The 14869-nt window shown below is 61.7% G+C and overlaps 4 protein-coding genes across 4 annotated transcripts; all 4 read left to right on the forward strand.

Annotated features, from left to right (window-relative positions):
- Positions 1-3823: 3823 nt before the first annotated feature.
- On the forward strand, positions 3824-4618 carry Q8F55_007708 (uncharacterized protein; the record flags this gene model as incomplete). The annotated part of the gene is made up of 5 exons (XM_069356128.1): positions 3824-3831; positions 3936-4076; positions 4124-4369; positions 4425-4495; positions 4545-4618. The coding sequence occupies 5 exons, from the start codon at positions 3824-3826 to the stop codon at positions 4616-4618; spliced, it is 540 nt and encodes a 179-aa protein (XP_069205969.1).
- Positions 4619-6955: 2337 nt separating this feature from the next.
- Positions 6956-10106, forward strand: Q8F55_007709 (uncharacterized protein; the record flags this gene model as incomplete). Its single annotated transcript, XM_069356129.1, has 5 exons — positions 6956-6990; positions 7066-7144; positions 7194-7224; positions 7298-7660; positions 7705-10106. 5 exons carry the CDS (start codon positions 6956-6958, stop codon positions 10104-10106), a joined length of 2910 nt encoding a protein of 969 aa, XP_069205970.1.
- A 459-nt stretch (positions 10107-10565) lies between these two features.
- LCB3 (Long-chain base-1-phosphate phosphatase) lies at positions 10566-12548 on the forward strand (the record flags this gene model as incomplete). Its single annotated transcript, XM_069356130.1, has 9 exons — positions 10566-10977; positions 11031-11097; positions 11146-11243; positions 11297-11500; positions 11539-11640; positions 11682-11906; positions 11947-12079; positions 12127-12410; positions 12448-12548. The coding sequence occupies 9 exons, from the start codon at positions 10566-10568 to the stop codon at positions 12546-12548; spliced, it is 1626 nt and encodes a 541-aa protein (XP_069205971.1).
- A 444-nt stretch (positions 12549-12992) lies between these two features.
- Positions 12993-14431, forward strand: Q8F55_007711 (uncharacterized protein; the record flags this gene model as incomplete). Its single annotated transcript, XM_069356131.1, has 9 exons — positions 12993-13052; positions 13091-13143; positions 13176-13288; positions 13320-13348; positions 13380-13429; positions 13461-13569; positions 13604-13816; positions 13848-14060; positions 14099-14431. The coding sequence occupies 9 exons, from the start codon at positions 12993-12995 to the stop codon at positions 14429-14431; spliced, it is 1173 nt and encodes a 390-aa protein (XP_069205972.1).
- Positions 14432-14869: the final 438 nt, after the last annotated feature.

Consider the following 14869-nt stretch of genomic DNA (forward strand, 5'->3'; position numbering starts at 1 on the left):
TGGGGTTGGGTGGGGTGGGTGGCTGGGAGGAGAGCCGTCGCGTGTGTGAGCGCGTAGTGCGTGTGTGCGGGCTTGCCGTCGTGACCGGCCGCCGTTGCTGGGTCACGAGGGACAGTGGCGCGAGGACTAAGCCGCGGTTGTCGCTCCTGATGTCTCTGTCGTTGGCAGGATAGCCTCATGCCCGCCAGGTCGTGTCTGCTTTGTTGCTGGCTGGCTTGCTTGCTTGTTTGGTGTCTGACCCATCTGCAACAACGCTGGGTGGGGTCCGGGCCTATCGGGCTGTCATGTAAACACGTGGGGTCGGGCGGCGCTCTAGAGGGGTGCCTTCCTGCGCTACCAGAAATGAAAGCGGAGGAGGGATGTGGGAGGGGTCGGGGTGGCTGGGGTGCCTAGAGTGAGCTCGAGGTGACGCTGCCACAGAGCACGACGGGGCACGAGGCCAGAGGCCGGCAGCAGCGCCCAGAGTCTGAATTGAAACTCGGACTTTGTAGCCACCTCCCGCATCCCCTGCCGTTTGGTCCCTCGGTACCCGTAGTCTGAACCCGTAACCCTTTACGACATGATCGGGTATTTTTCTTTTTCTCGGGGCTGGCGTTCAAACAAGCTAGGTGGTTAACACTCCTGAGCACGGCAATGGACAGGGTATGGGGTCATTGTGCAGATCGACCTTGGGCCTACAGGGACCACAAACACGACGCCATACCGCTATTGCGTCGCGCCGCCGACGTTGATGAACGATGCAGCCCATCCCCCCATCCCTGCTTTTCTACCCTTGCCCCACCCTCCACTGCGTGGGTGCGGTGCATGTGGGTAATTTTTCATGTAGTGGGCCGGCCCGTTCCCGTCCATACGCCTGCCCGCATGGACACGGCCGGCGGCGGCGGCAGCGGCAGCGGCTCGCGGCTTGCGGCTCGCTCCTCGCTCGCGTCTAGGCTGTGACTGACGACGCGGCGGAACGCCCCTGGTGACATTGTCCCAGCGCAAGGGATGGCTAAACAAGGGGCCAACCCGAGGCTAAGGCCCGATGATCCCATGCTCCCTCTCCTACTACGACTCGTCCATCGAGACAAACAAGCCGGGCGTACATACTTCGGGTCACTGGGTCAAAAGGAGGCGCCGCCTCACCCTATTCGGGCGCCCTGAACACAGGCAATAGGCATTTTGTCTTGCGCCGCATTGCGCCGATATTACTTGCTCTGTACCCAGAAAACCAAGCCATGCAGCCCGCTGGAAGCCGTCAGAGACAGCCACAGCATCACCCGCCCGTACGAGCGCGAGCGAGCGCGTTGGACACCGACTCGACTCGCCAGGGTTCCGGTGGGCAAGTAGTCACAGGGGCCGCCGCTGCATAACCCAGCAGCAAGCAAGCACCAGCACCGAGCAAAGACAGAGAAAGAGGCCATTGAGCTATCTCTGATCACCACTTCGGTGATCGTCTAGTCTGGTCGGCATATGCCCAGTCGTCTCCTTGTTCTTCATCCCCACCTCCTGGATCTGACACGCTCGTCATTCTCGGCGCCGCCACGGGACTGCAGGCAAAAAAAAACCTGCGACACCGACACTATCGAAACACACGGCTCCCCCGGCTCGGCTCGGCGGCCTACGAGGTCTACTAAAGACCGTCTCCTGGGCTCGCGCCGCCCTCCGTTTCTCCCACCCTCGTCCTCCGGTCCCTTTACATACAGACCGGCGTCTTGAGCGTCCCCACCTAGCACCTCCCTTTCCAGCGACCCTCCTCGGCTCATTCCACGTTCAACAACAAGTGTGTAAGGTCAAACAACACCTTTTCGTTCCACGCAGATCTGCTACTACTCGCCCGCTATTCCTCGCAAGCACCAGCTTGACAAGGACGCGTACGAGACGTGCGGGGCCACTGGGAACTTTATCCGGACAAGGGAAAGGCCCAGCCCTGTTAGGCCATCGACCTCCTCGCTTGCACGCTTTGTACCTGCATTGATTGCAGGCTCTTCGACGACGCTCAATCCCCCCTCCCCTCCCCCGTCTCCCCCCGTCTCCCCCCGCCGCTGCTGCCACCACCGCCGTCGCCTCGGTTGGCCCACGCGTCCCGCACTCTCCCTCCCTCCCCCACGACGCGAAATCGTCACCGCCCACCTCGGTCACGGTAACAGGCCCAGTTGTTGAATTTAATCCACTTCGCCCGTACCTCTTTCGTCCGGCCTCCCCCAGCGACAGCGACCCACCAGAGCACGACCCACACCTTCTCTCGTTGCAGCAAGTAATCAAACGCCCTGTCGTGTAGTCTCGTCAAGAGAGCAAACCGCCCCTCTCGTCAACCTTCACGTAACTGTAGGGACAAGGCCCGCCTCTATCGTAACAGTATCCCTCATTGGGTCTGATACAACACAAGGAGACCTGCCGAATTGAGTTTAGACCAAGGTCCCAGGGCACAAGCTTCTTTTGGGCCGTCGACTCGTCGGCCTTTCTGCTGGCGGTCCACCCCGTCCGTCATCCCGCAAAGGTACGTCCTGATGTGCACAACCCCCTCCTTCTCCTCCTCGCCACCTTGTTGCGTACCCAGCTTTGATCTCTTCTGCCGTGTGCCGAGTCGCGCTCCTCCTGAAATCCTGAACCTGATCTCATCTTGTTTCCCTTTGGCTTTGCGCCGCTTGTCTCATCTTGCCACTCTACCCCTGCCCCTTTACCCAGAGACCCAGACCCAGCTAGTCGGTTCGGGCCAGGGGACGCGTGCCGTGGACGTTGGTACGTGAGGTCGGGTGGGGTGAGTGGGTGGGTGGCGCAACGCTGCGTCGTTGTCGTGCGTCAGGCGGGCCGGTCTCCCTGCTTGGCTCGCTACGAGGTGTGTGACGGTGCGGGCTCTACGTGCCAGCACGAGTTACACATGACACGGGCTCGCACGGCGCGCAGTATCCTCAAGGTATGCCCGCACAGATCATGACGTGGGGGCTGTCACCGCCGTCCTTGCCTCTCGCTGCGCTCAGGCAGGCTTGGGGGGCATGCACCACAGTGTCGCCACGCGAGTCAACACCTTGGTCTCGGCTCGCTCGCTGGCCTACCTGCTCTGGCGGGAGGCTGAGTGTCCAGAGTCCAGCCAGCCAGCCAGCCGGCCAGCCCTTTGCCCCTGTCTCCCGTTTGGCCGCCGACTCGCGTCGTTCCCCTGCTCATCCGGCGGTCTCCTGGTTTCCAAATCTCATGTCCGGTTTCCCCTTACTGGGTTTCTGTTTCTGTCTTCCCCCCTCGACCTCTTTCTCTCCGAAAGCTCCACCGTTGGCCTCGACTGGTCTCGACTCTGGTTCTATCGCGTTTCACTCGCATAACGCAAGCCCCCCGGCTCCGCACGTTCTCACTCGCGCTGCTGGTCAAGGGGAATAGCTTGCTCCCCAGCCACAGCCCGACACTGGGCCGCGCACAATGCCAAGCGGCCAGCGGCAACACTCCCACTTTCAGTGTGCTGCAATAGGCCACTGCCGGTGCAGACGCGATTCTCGGACGCTGTTCTCGTATCCAGCATCTTTGCTGTTCTTGTTGTCTCCACAATACCCAACAAACGGTTTCACCCCTTTGTCCGTCTTTGCCGCAACCGTAACACTCGACACCTCCACCCCCCCTCAACGAGCCCACGAGGTGCCACCCTAGGAGAAATCCCTCCACCAGCTATTGGATTTCCCGTCTTCCTCTTCACCCACTTCAACCTCCATCAGCACACTTCATTTATTGACCTTTTCAACCAGTCTCGACCACCACGCCACCCCTACTCCGAGTAACAACCGTGCTTGTGGCTGGGCCGAAAGCAGCCACAGCACGGTCGAGATAAGCAAACTTCGGCAGGGTCGACTTTACCCAAATGAATCGGTAAGTTGGAAGGACCCCACGGCGTGTTGCGCAGCCTTGGGTCAGGATCGGATTCGTCCAGCATCTGCCAGCATGGCTTGGAATGCCAAGCTGACAAACTACAGAACGTACCGTATCACGCCGATTCAGCATCCAGATCGGGGCGCTCCGTTTGCGTACAGGCCGCTCCTTTCGCGACTGCCACTCGCACCTCCCCTGATTATCCAATTAGACACATGGGACAGAAACGACGAGTTGGTGATACCGTACGTTGCTTGATCATGAAGAGGACTAGCTCGCTGACACTGGGCAGCACCGAGGAGGAGCTATCCAGCATGATCTGCCATTTGACCCTTGAAACGCCATCAGGGGAGAATGCGTCTTACGTCCGAGTCGCGAACAACGATGTCGTTCCCATGCTGTACGGGACACTGGTAACGACACCAAAGCAAATGTTAGACACGACTGGAGCTCCTGGGGTCTATTTCTGCTTCCCGGACATCAGCGTGCGGTTCATTGGACGCTTTCGGCTGAAGGCATATGTGACTCGGCTCAATGGGTAAGTCGAGCTGCTCGCCCACCAGTCCACCCGTTTCTAACCTGACGAGCTTCAGTGGTGCTGCATTGGATTCATGTTACACCGAGCCATTCGATGTGGTGCCAGAAGCACAATATGTAGAACCACGTGAGTTGTCAGGTGGCGAAGAGGGTCAGCAGCTGACACTCTGCCACAGCTGTGACCGACTTGACACAACACTTCCATTCCCAAGGACTCGTCAACTTTGGCATTCCCGCATCAGACTGGTAGGCGTGGCCTACTCGACGTGGCCTGCTCGACGAGTTTTCGCGGGCGATAACTACGTCAAGAGTGGCCACTTGAGTCGCCTCGGAGCCGAAGGCGCTGGCGCCTCTCGACCCCTTCTGGACCGCTGGCCGGCCCGCCGGCGTCGCCGACAACGATCCGCCCAGTCTGGGCGCAGAGCTAGCGGAGTGCTCCACCGACCCCATTGGAGTCGAAAGCCTGGAATCGATGTGGGCCCGCAGGACCCGCAAGTCGACCACCACAACCTGCCTCGTTTGTTGCCCATCGAGCCTGCCTCGTCACAACTTTCATCGCCCATCAACCGCCCGCATTGCTCAACATTACTGTACAGTACTACCCACTCGACAAACAATCCGCTTCTGTATCATAGTACTCTAGAAACTCTTTCCATCGGCTCTTTCAACTTCCCTCGAGGGATGATACTTGTCTATAATCGACGTACGTGCGGCTGCACGGCCGGCCTTCGGGATGCATCACACGACAAGCCGCTTCTTCGCAAATGACGGTGAGCATGACCTCTTTGTTTCCCTCGGCCATGTCTTTGGTAGAGGCGAGGTGAGGACGACCATTCGTCCGGTCATGGTGACCGCCACTTCCGGTTCCTCAGGCCCGACACCCTGGCGCACGCAGGCCGTAGCGGCAGTGCAACACACTGCCCATCAAGGTCCTCTTCTTTCGAATCAGCACTGTTCATCTCCTCGATGATGGCCACTCATGGCTGGTTCTGGCCCATTGCTCGTCATTGAATGGTAACAAGACGGGGGGGTGCCGCCTCAGGCGTCAACTCCAATTTTCAGTGCGCCGGCGCCTGCCACATACACCGAGAACTGCCTCTCTCATCCTTGTGGTCCTCTCACAGCAACAACACTGAGCTCTGGTTGTGCATACTGTCCTCTGTCCTACTCCAAGCCCATCATCGTCGACCGCGCCCACTGTCGTCAGATGGTGCGTCGATGTCGAGACTTGAACCATCAACTCTCGGGGCCCCGCAACATCAAGCCACTCCCAACGAGGCAGTCGCAAGCTCTCGTCATTGCTCAGGTGCCCACTTTGCATTACATTGCCCTTTCGGGTCCCCATTACATCAACTTGAAACACTGGTCATTTAACAATGTCGTATTAAACACCCAAGCCTTACATACTACACATTGGATCCGCCCGCGCGTCTGTCGATCCCGCGAGCCGCTCCGACACCGTGACGAGGGGCCGATGTAACACCATCACCGTTCCGGCCGCTGCGCGTCAGGTTGTGGTCCAGTCTTACCTGTCAGCGTTAACGTCGGCCACTCTCCCCTCCCCCAGCTCAGTCGGGCAAGAGGGCGGCGCGGCACCAGACGTCACAACCCCCACTCTCCGCTCTACTACCGCTATGCAAGGGTGGGATTTGGGTTGCTTGGGGCACACTAGCAACAGGGCGGATGCGCGCTGCCATCGGTCCCAGGCGTACTTGTTGTGCGTACCCCTCTTGCGATGGGCTCCTCCTAATGAAGTAATGTAGAGGGCAGGGCCCATGACAACGCGTATCTTGCATGCCCACCTTCACATCCTTTCGCATCCGCTCCGCGCCCAGGTAGCGTCCGACTTCCGTCGGACTTGCATAGGCGGCGCATCATGACGGCCCCTTTGGCTGCAAGACATGGTAACGCAGCGATGGCGCCGGTGGTCCAGCTTGGTAGTAGACGGCCCGCGTTGGAGTTTGCCCTCGCGAGTAAGGAAACCGACCATCCCCGCCGCTTCCGCCTGTATCCAGCGCTGTGCCTCCAAAGTGGGCAGTCTCTGGAACGTTGTTCCGCGCGTCGGGGTGGTGGACAAGAGTGCGTCATTCGTTTACGTTGAGACGAGACGAGGCAGTGCTTTAAGCGCACCTTGCGGGGCAGTGCGTCGCGTCAGCGACACCCGTTGACCCGGTCGGGAAGTCGGGAACGATGGTTACCGTGGCCTACGCGACGAGCAGAGCATTTCATTGCAGATACGAGCCGGCCAGTGCCGAATGTCACGAGTGAGATGCCGACCAACGCCTCTCGCTCGAGTCGGAGCCCGGTTTCTATCGCATCGCATGCATCTCCTACACTCAATCTCCCAACTCTTGAGCACCAGCGTCAGCACCCATCGACAAGTCGTCATTGGGTGCTGCTGGGCGCGACTGATTTTTTATTTTGCTTCCGTCGTCCCCTTCCAACATGATTCAACAATGGGTGGGACACAACAACGCACAACATCATCTCGACTCTTCACCACCATCATCCACCATCTGTACAGTTGCTTGCTACTGAATCCCTGCTTGTCTATCGCGTACGGCTCGAACGATTCGGTACATGTGCCATGACGGATCTCAGCGAACATGAGATTCTTTGGAAGTGAGTGCGAGCGAGTCACCCGGTGGCCAAGGCTTGGCTTCCTTCTGCTGTGTTTCAGGACCTGACGACCGCCAGCTCGGCAGCGCTGGGCTCGCTCCGCCGCCCCCAGCTCATGAGTTTGTCCAAGAAGTATGGCCTCAAGGCCAATGGCAAGGTGAGCAGAACGTGCCGGCTCGAGGGGACCATCTGACTGACATGCCCAGAACGCCGAGATGGCTGCGCGGTTGCACGAGTGTGAGTTGAGTGACGGTGTAAACAATGGGCCTGTGCGTCGCGTCACCTGGATACTAACGCCATTGTTTTCCAGTCGGCACGAGCTTGACTCCTTCGTCAAAGGCAGTCTTTGATCAAGCATCAGCAGCTGCAGTCGACCCAGACAGCCCGACAAAGCGCAACGCGGATGCTCCCGAGGACAATCAGCTGGCCCCGGCACAGGAAGAAGAAGAAGACGACATTGTCTCTGCCCAACTCGCCATTCCCTCACGACCAATGCGGTCGATGCCCTCCTCCCGCACCCTGGGGCGAGGCTCGGATGCTTGGGAGGTCCTCACGCAGGGCAACGCCAGCCTCGAGGAGATCACAGAGCAGCACTACGAAGAGGACACTCCTGACACTGCCCCACGTGCTTGGAAGAGCGCCAACAACGGAGAGAAGCTGGCTGGCGAGTTCAGTGAGTGTGACCTGGTGCGACAGACGCAGCGCTGACTGGCTCAGGGGGCAACACCGAGCTCCGCGGCGTTGGCTCATTGCGCTCCCTCGCTAGCTCTATCCGGAGAACGGCCTCGCGCACCCTGTCTGGGCGCCAGCACAAGGATGGCCGCTCGCCCACCCCATCAGTCACATTTCCTGGCGTGTCGGCCGAAGAAGACCAGCCCGTGGAACGTGAAACCGAAGAACTCGAGGACGACCTCCCCGGATCACCTGCCTCGGCGATCGGCGTTGCCAAGCGTCACTCGACGATGTCTTTACACCACAAGCCCAGCACCATTCGCATGGTCTCCCCGTCTCCAACTCTCGGCATGAACTTTGAGCGCGCCATGTCCCCTGAGCTGGATGACGACGACGAGCTTCCTCTGACTGGCCAGAACACTGTCGAACAGATCAAGCAGAGACGATCCATGGCCCCGGTGCGGGCTAAGGGCTTCCCCCCAAGCGCGCTCCGTGTGAGAAACTCGGCGCCCACCCTCCTGTCCCCTGCTACCTCAAAGAAGAACATCTCAAACATCTATCCCGAGCTTCCGAACTTCGACACACTCGCCGCGCCGGGCGCCCCACCCCGGCAGTCTCCCACCAAGCGATCCTCGCCCACCAAGGCTCGCTCACCCTCGCCAGCCCAAGACATCCCTGGAGCTTTCCCGTCTGCAACGTCGCCTTCCTTTGTGTTTGGCAATGCCGCCGGCAATGCCCCTGCGCCCCAATTCTCCGCCGCGGGCCTCAAGCTGCTTGAGGAAATGCAGGCCAAGATGGGTACCTCTGGTGGCACGTTCAACCCCGAGCTTCTCAAGGGCAAGAAGGCGCAGATGACCAAACTCGTCTCGGTCAATGAGGACCTCGCCAAGGGTCCTGGCGGATGGGGTTTGTCTGCCGGCCCGAGTGCTCAGCCTGATCGATATGCCGAGGCCCACCAACGCCAGTTTGCCAAGATGCGGTCGCTCTCGTCATCGACAAAGAGCACGGAACCTCGCTCCAGATCGACTTCGGTTACCCGACCCAGCCCACCGAAGCGCAAGCACCAGAGCTCTGCTCCGGCAATGGAGCAGGCGAAGGAGGCAGCTGAAACCGACCGCAACGTCAAGCGTACCAAAGTCTCGACAGGCCCGAGGTACCTGGAGAGCATCCGTGGCGCCCTCGCAGGCAAGTTGTCAGAGGACAAGCCTCCCAACCTGGTCTCGCCTCGAAAGAAGAGCAGCCTCAAGCCTGAGAGCATGCGCAAATTTGCCTTCCTGCGCAGCAAGAAGGCCGCGGCAACAGACACGGCAAGCATCGCCGAATCAGTCAGGTCGGAGGGATCGTACATTCTGCCATCGCCGTCAGTGCCCATTGATGTTCAGCACCGCCCCTCTCCCCCCAAGAAGGGCTCCATCCCGGCTCCATCGCGCCTGAAGCGCTCAGACACAACGTCCACCATGTCGGCCATGGCTGGCGGTTCGCTGGGATCACAGGGCCCCAAGGCGCCAAAGCAGCGACATGTTTCCACTTCAGCTCGGTCCACCCTTGGCACGAGCCAACAGCGCCCTCCCATTCCCGACTTTGGTCCTCCCTTGCCAAAGCTCGAGCCGCTGAAGGACCACTCATCGGGCCGGTCGTCAAGGATCCCGACTGGTTCTCACAGGTCAATGTCGACCTCGGTCGCGTCTTCGTCGATGACTCGCTCGTCAAAAAGCCACAGCTTGAACCGTGTGGCTTCCGGAGATCTGAAGACTGCGTCTGCGGCCTCATCACTGTCGTCTCGAGGAAGCCGCTCGGATCTCTTGTCGCCGCCTTCGCTCAGCTCGCGGGCCAGTCGATCGGACCTCACCGACAATGTTCCAACGCCACCGGGGTCTATGAGGCGGTCTTCGACCCTGTTCGCGCCCACTGCGTCCTCGCTCGCACGGATGCACGCGACCGTCAAGCCCCCCGCCGCTTCGACCCCAACTGGTTCAGCACGGCGACCACTCCCCCGTCCTCCCCAAAGCCCAGGCCCAGGCGTGCTGTCACCAGCCGCTCCCTCCCCTGCACCGGCACGACATGCCCCTCAGATCCCCACGGTCCTCGCCTTTGGAGAGGCTGCGTCGCGGACGAATCGCCTCTTTGAGTCCAACTTCCACATGTCGCAGCCCGTCGTCGAATCGGCGAAGCGCCCACTGCCCTTCACGCCGGGGCAGGCATCTCCATCCGTCGCATCACCGGCGGCTGTCGAGAAGCTCAAGTCGCCCAGCCGCGCCGTCTACTCGTCGCCGGCCAAGGCTGGCTCCATTTCCGCGACGAGGGCGCGGGACCGCACGTCGGGAGTGGCTGCTCTCAAGTCCAAGGGGCACCACGACGACAAGGCCGTCGCCCAGCGGCGTGCCGAGATCAAGGCCAGACAGGAGCGTCTGGCTACCGAGCGAGAGTTGCGACGCATGCTGGGTTAAAGACTGGCGCCAGAGCGGCCATGTCTTGTTGACGAGTGATTACGAATTGTGCCATACGCCCATGTCTAGTGTTGAATTGTGCTTGTAACGATGAGGAGTGGTTTGATTGAAGCAGTGCCAGGCAGTGCCCGTCGGGAGCCGAGCCGAGAGGGGTCTGGGTGAGATTGTTGACATCGGTCATCGGCCCACGCACGCCCTCCGGCGGGGGAGCTGGGTGAGGCAGCCTGGCGGCCAGGGTGAGGGGTCACAAGGCACCCTGCTGGCTCACGCGGCACCCACCCTGGCTCATGTTTTTGTCACGGGTTGGAGCCCGTCGGCGCGTCTCTCTTGAGTCTCTCATCCTCTCACTCACTCATCCCACTCATCCCACTCCTTCACTCCTCCCATCACACGACACACTACATTGGCATTGCATACACACACTCTTCCGCCTGCATTCGACACACCGACACACCCGACATGGGAGCGACAGAAAGCCCGGTAACACCCATCACCCCACCACCGGCCTACTCACCCCCGGCCATTGCCCTCGTCCCGTCGACCCCCCGCGACGCCAAGTTCGTCGCCGACGTCAAGGAGAAGCCAGCCAACGGCAGCGACTCTGCGCCGCCGCCCAAGGCTGATGCTGCGCCGCCCCCGGCCAACGGCACCGCCGACGCCAAGCCAAAGCTCAAGGTCGAGACCCACCACCACGAGCCCGGGTGCCAGCCCGAGTCGGTGTACGAGAACGCGCTTTCGCCATGGCGCGAGTCGCTGCGCCGCATGGTCATGGCCCCGCTCGCCGCTGAGAGCGAGTGGCTGGCCGAGATCCAGCAGCGCGTGCGCACGCCGGGGCGTGATCGCTACTTCTTCTGGAGCGCCGTCTTTGGCAGTGAGTGCTGTGGGGCCGTAGTCACCGCGACGCGACGACTAACCATTGCCCAGCGCACACATTCTTCACTGCGTTCCTCCCGATGCTCTTCTTCTTCGGATACCCCGAGAAGGGACGCGCGTGAGTGCAGAACAAGCGGTCGCGCGTGGACGCGTGCTAACCACACAGGCTGCTGCACGTCGTGGGCCTGGGAATCTACACATCCTGTGTCGCAAAGGACCTGGTGTGCTCGCCCCGGCCGTACAGCCCACCCGTGACGCGCCTGTGTGAGTTTTCTGTGCCCAAACGCGACGCGGGGCGACGCGACTGACACGCCCAGCCGTGAGCACGCACCACCGCGAGTACGGCTTCCCGTCCTCGCACTCGGCCAACGCGAGCAGCATTGCGCTGTTCGTCGCCGGCTGGCTGTGGGAGGAGCGCGAGACCGTAGGCTGGACCTGGCTCGCGTTTGGCTGGTCCCTGCTCCTCGTCTACTATGTCAGCGTGGCCGGCGGCCGCCTGTACAGCGGCATGCACTCGACGAGTAGGTTGCTGCGCAGGGAACAATGCTGACCGTCCCAGTCGACGTCGGAGGTGGTACGATTCTCGGCGTCCTTTGCTGGCTCATCTGGCACTACGCCGCCAGCGCCTCTGAAGCATGGGTCAACAGTGGGACTGTGCTGGGTATGTCACCTTGCCGGAGCCCCCGACGCTGACCCCGCCAGTTCCCATTGTCATGATTCCCGCGACGCTCGCGCTCATCCACTACCACCCTGAGACGCCCGACGACTGCCCGTGCTTTGAGGACGCCATTGCCATCATGGCCGTCATACTTGGCTCCTTTGTGGGACACTGGGACAAGGCCCTCAACAACCGTAACTACGGCCCATCCATCTGGCGTTACGGTGCCGTCGTCGGCGCTTTCTTGGGTCTTCTTCGCGTGGTCATTGGTGAGAGTGACGACGCCAACGGCTTGGCTAACCATCTCAGGCATCGCGCTCATCTTCTTCTGGCGTCTGGCCGCAAAGAAGACCATGTTGACCGTGTTACCCGAGCTGTACCGCTCCGCGGCCAAGCTCTTCCGCATGGAGCTGCCAACCCGACGATTCTACACGCCCGCCACGTGAGTTGCGGCCGCAGCAGTACACTCAATGGTGCTAACGTGCCTAGCGCATACAAGGGCGTCGCCGACGTGCCCCTCCGCTCCATTCCGTCGTTTATGGACCTCACAACGGCCGACTCGGACCAGAACAGCCCAACTCTGACTCCGCAGTCGGACCGCAGTGTGTCTCCGATGAGGACGGGCGGTGAGGACGAGGAGGGACTGCGCATGCGCAAGCCAAAGCCCAGCCCTCTGCGCCGCCGCCTTTCCCAGGTGCAGATCGATCCTGTGGCCAGCAACGGCAGCTACCGCGGCCGGCGATTGCGCGCCCTGCCCCACTACGATGCCGAGGGTGAGTTTGTGTGTTAGAGGTGGTTCTGACGGTGCAGTTATCACCAAGCTCGTTGTTTACGCCGGTATTGGCCTCCTTGCCACGGCCATCTCGCCCATGCTCTTCCCTCTGGTGGAAGTGAACCTTGGGTTCCCTTAAGTCTTGACCACACCCATTATAATGCACTTGACTTTCTGGACACGGTGTTGTGTGGGACGAGTTTGATTGCTACGTCGCCACTCGCGTGTCGCGAAGACGGCTCGCTCGGGTCATGAGCGTGGCACCGGGGCCCAGCCAGATCGCCCGACCTTGACTGCAATGCTCATTCAGTCATCCAGATGAGATCTTGTCGTCGCCCTCGTCGAGCCCCGTTCCGCGGGGGCGACCGACACCACTGACGACACTGACTGCTCACTCGCGCCCTGCTCCGCCCTCGGCTCCATGCCCACACTTGACCCCGCGGCATTCCCCTGTCGCCTGGGGTAGTGGCTCGCGTGCGTGCGATTCGAGCCCGCGAGAGGTCGCCCCGCGTCGAGCCTACAACATGATGTCCCTGCAAAACTCCGCGACCGTATCTCTCCATCCTTCACCACGCACACCGCCATGAGCGCCGTCCTAGGCCGGAACGAGACGCTCGCCGAGGCGGCCATGCTGCCGCACCGCGTAGGCCGTTCCCCGCGCGTCGCTGACGGCCCGCCCAGAGCTTCAACCTCACCTGCATCCTGCTGCAGCCCCTGCTCGACATGTTCTGGTGGTGCGTTGCGCGCCAGCCGCCCTAACCCACAGCGGCCTGCTCTCAGCCCTCCTCCTGCAGTACTGGCAGACGGACGCGCGGCGCGACCGCCCGTGGCTCCGGCTCAACGTGCTCGCCGCCGCGGTACTCGCCTACGGCTACTCTGGTGCGTCGGCCCGCGTCCCGGCTGACGCAAGGCTACTGCATCTTCATCAACGTGCACTTTGTGAGCTGGCCCCGGGGCACCGCTCACCCAGTTCGTGCTCAACTACGGGCTCTACGCCCCGTTCTACGACTACGGCCTCACGTGCGCCTCCCCCCGGCAGGGCTGACACCAGCGCCGCGTTCCCCGCGCTCGACGCGACAAACTCGGCCGTGGCACACGTCTACCTCACGCACCGCGCGTACCGGCTCAACCCGCGCTATCCCGTCCCGGCCTTCATGGGGGTGGGGGTGCGGCTGCCGCCGGCGCTGACTCCAGCTCGTCGTCCTCCTCTACCTCGCCGCGGCGTACACGCGCACCGCGCTCGTCGCGCAGCACTGGGCGCATGCTGGCGAGGGGTGGGTCGGCTCAACGCCGGCCGCCACCATCTGGGTCGTCGGCACCATGGTCGCCAACCTCGCCGTCGCGGGGCTCATCCTGCTCGGGCTCCACCGTACCCGCGCGGCATGGGCCCGCTCGGGGGAGGACATGGTGGGTGTCGTGCCGGAGCCGCTGACCCCAGCCCCTGCTCCGCCCGCTGCGCGTGCTCCTCGAGGCGCAGGTCCAGCTCGCGGCCCTCTCCATCATCTTCGCGGGCGTGGTGACGGCCAACCCGACGAGCTTTGCGACCTACCTCCTCCAGGGTATCGGCTCCAAGCTGTACCCGATCGGCGTGGTCTGGTCGCTCTACTCGCGCGCGTACTTCTCCCCCCCGCCGCCAGAGGACGAGACGCCGGTGAGTCGTGAGCCCCCGGCGGGCGGGCTGACGGTCAGACAGAGTGGTGGCCGAGTAACGAGACGGGCGCCACAGAGCTCAAGGTCAAGGTCGACGTCGAGACGGCCGTCCACACCGACGCTGACGGGCACCCCGCGACGCTGCCGTACTCGATCAACCGCGACGGCAAGGGGATGGCCGCGGGGACGGAATCGTACCCCTCTGCGACGAGCGAGAGCCGCACAGGCTCGTTCACCGAGTCGGTTGGGACGCCCCCGTCCCCGTCGTCCGCGGGCTCGGTTGAGACGCCCCCGTCCCCGTCGTCCGCGGGCTCGTCTCCCACCTCGCGCCGCAAGCCCGTGCCAAAGGAGGACGACTTCGTGATCGTGTAGGTAGTGCCGCTGCTTCCGTTCCTTGTGTTCTTGTGCCTTTGTGCCGGCCGCATGCTCCACTCCAGCGCCACATGCGCCCCGTCATGCGATCGACTATAGTTTGAATGTATTTTGTTGCTCTGGTGTGGCCGGGGTGGGCTGTAGGCTGTCCTCGTCTGTGTGCCGTGGCACACTGTCACATGCCACATTCGCTGAGAATTGATGCGGTGGCGAGGGAGAAGCATTCCGCTTTCCCCTGTAGAGGGGCAAGCGTATCGTGGAGATACCATACAGCCAGCGACAAGCCAAGCTGTAATGAGATGTGCCTTCGACACGACACTGTGGCCGCATTGGCAGAGTGGCGCGTGGCACGGTGTCGTGTTCATACTCGTCTTAAAAACTATATGCATGTGACAACAGAGGTCGCGTACTATACAAGATACTTGTTGGGCTATCTGA

This window comes from Vanrija albida (genome assembly GCF_041260175.1).
Source record: "Vanrija albida strain AlHP1 chromosome Unknown contig_6, whole genome shotgun sequence".
Lineage (NCBI taxonomy): Eukaryota > Fungi > Basidiomycota > Tremellomycetes > Trichosporonales > Trichosporonaceae > Vanrija > Vanrija albida.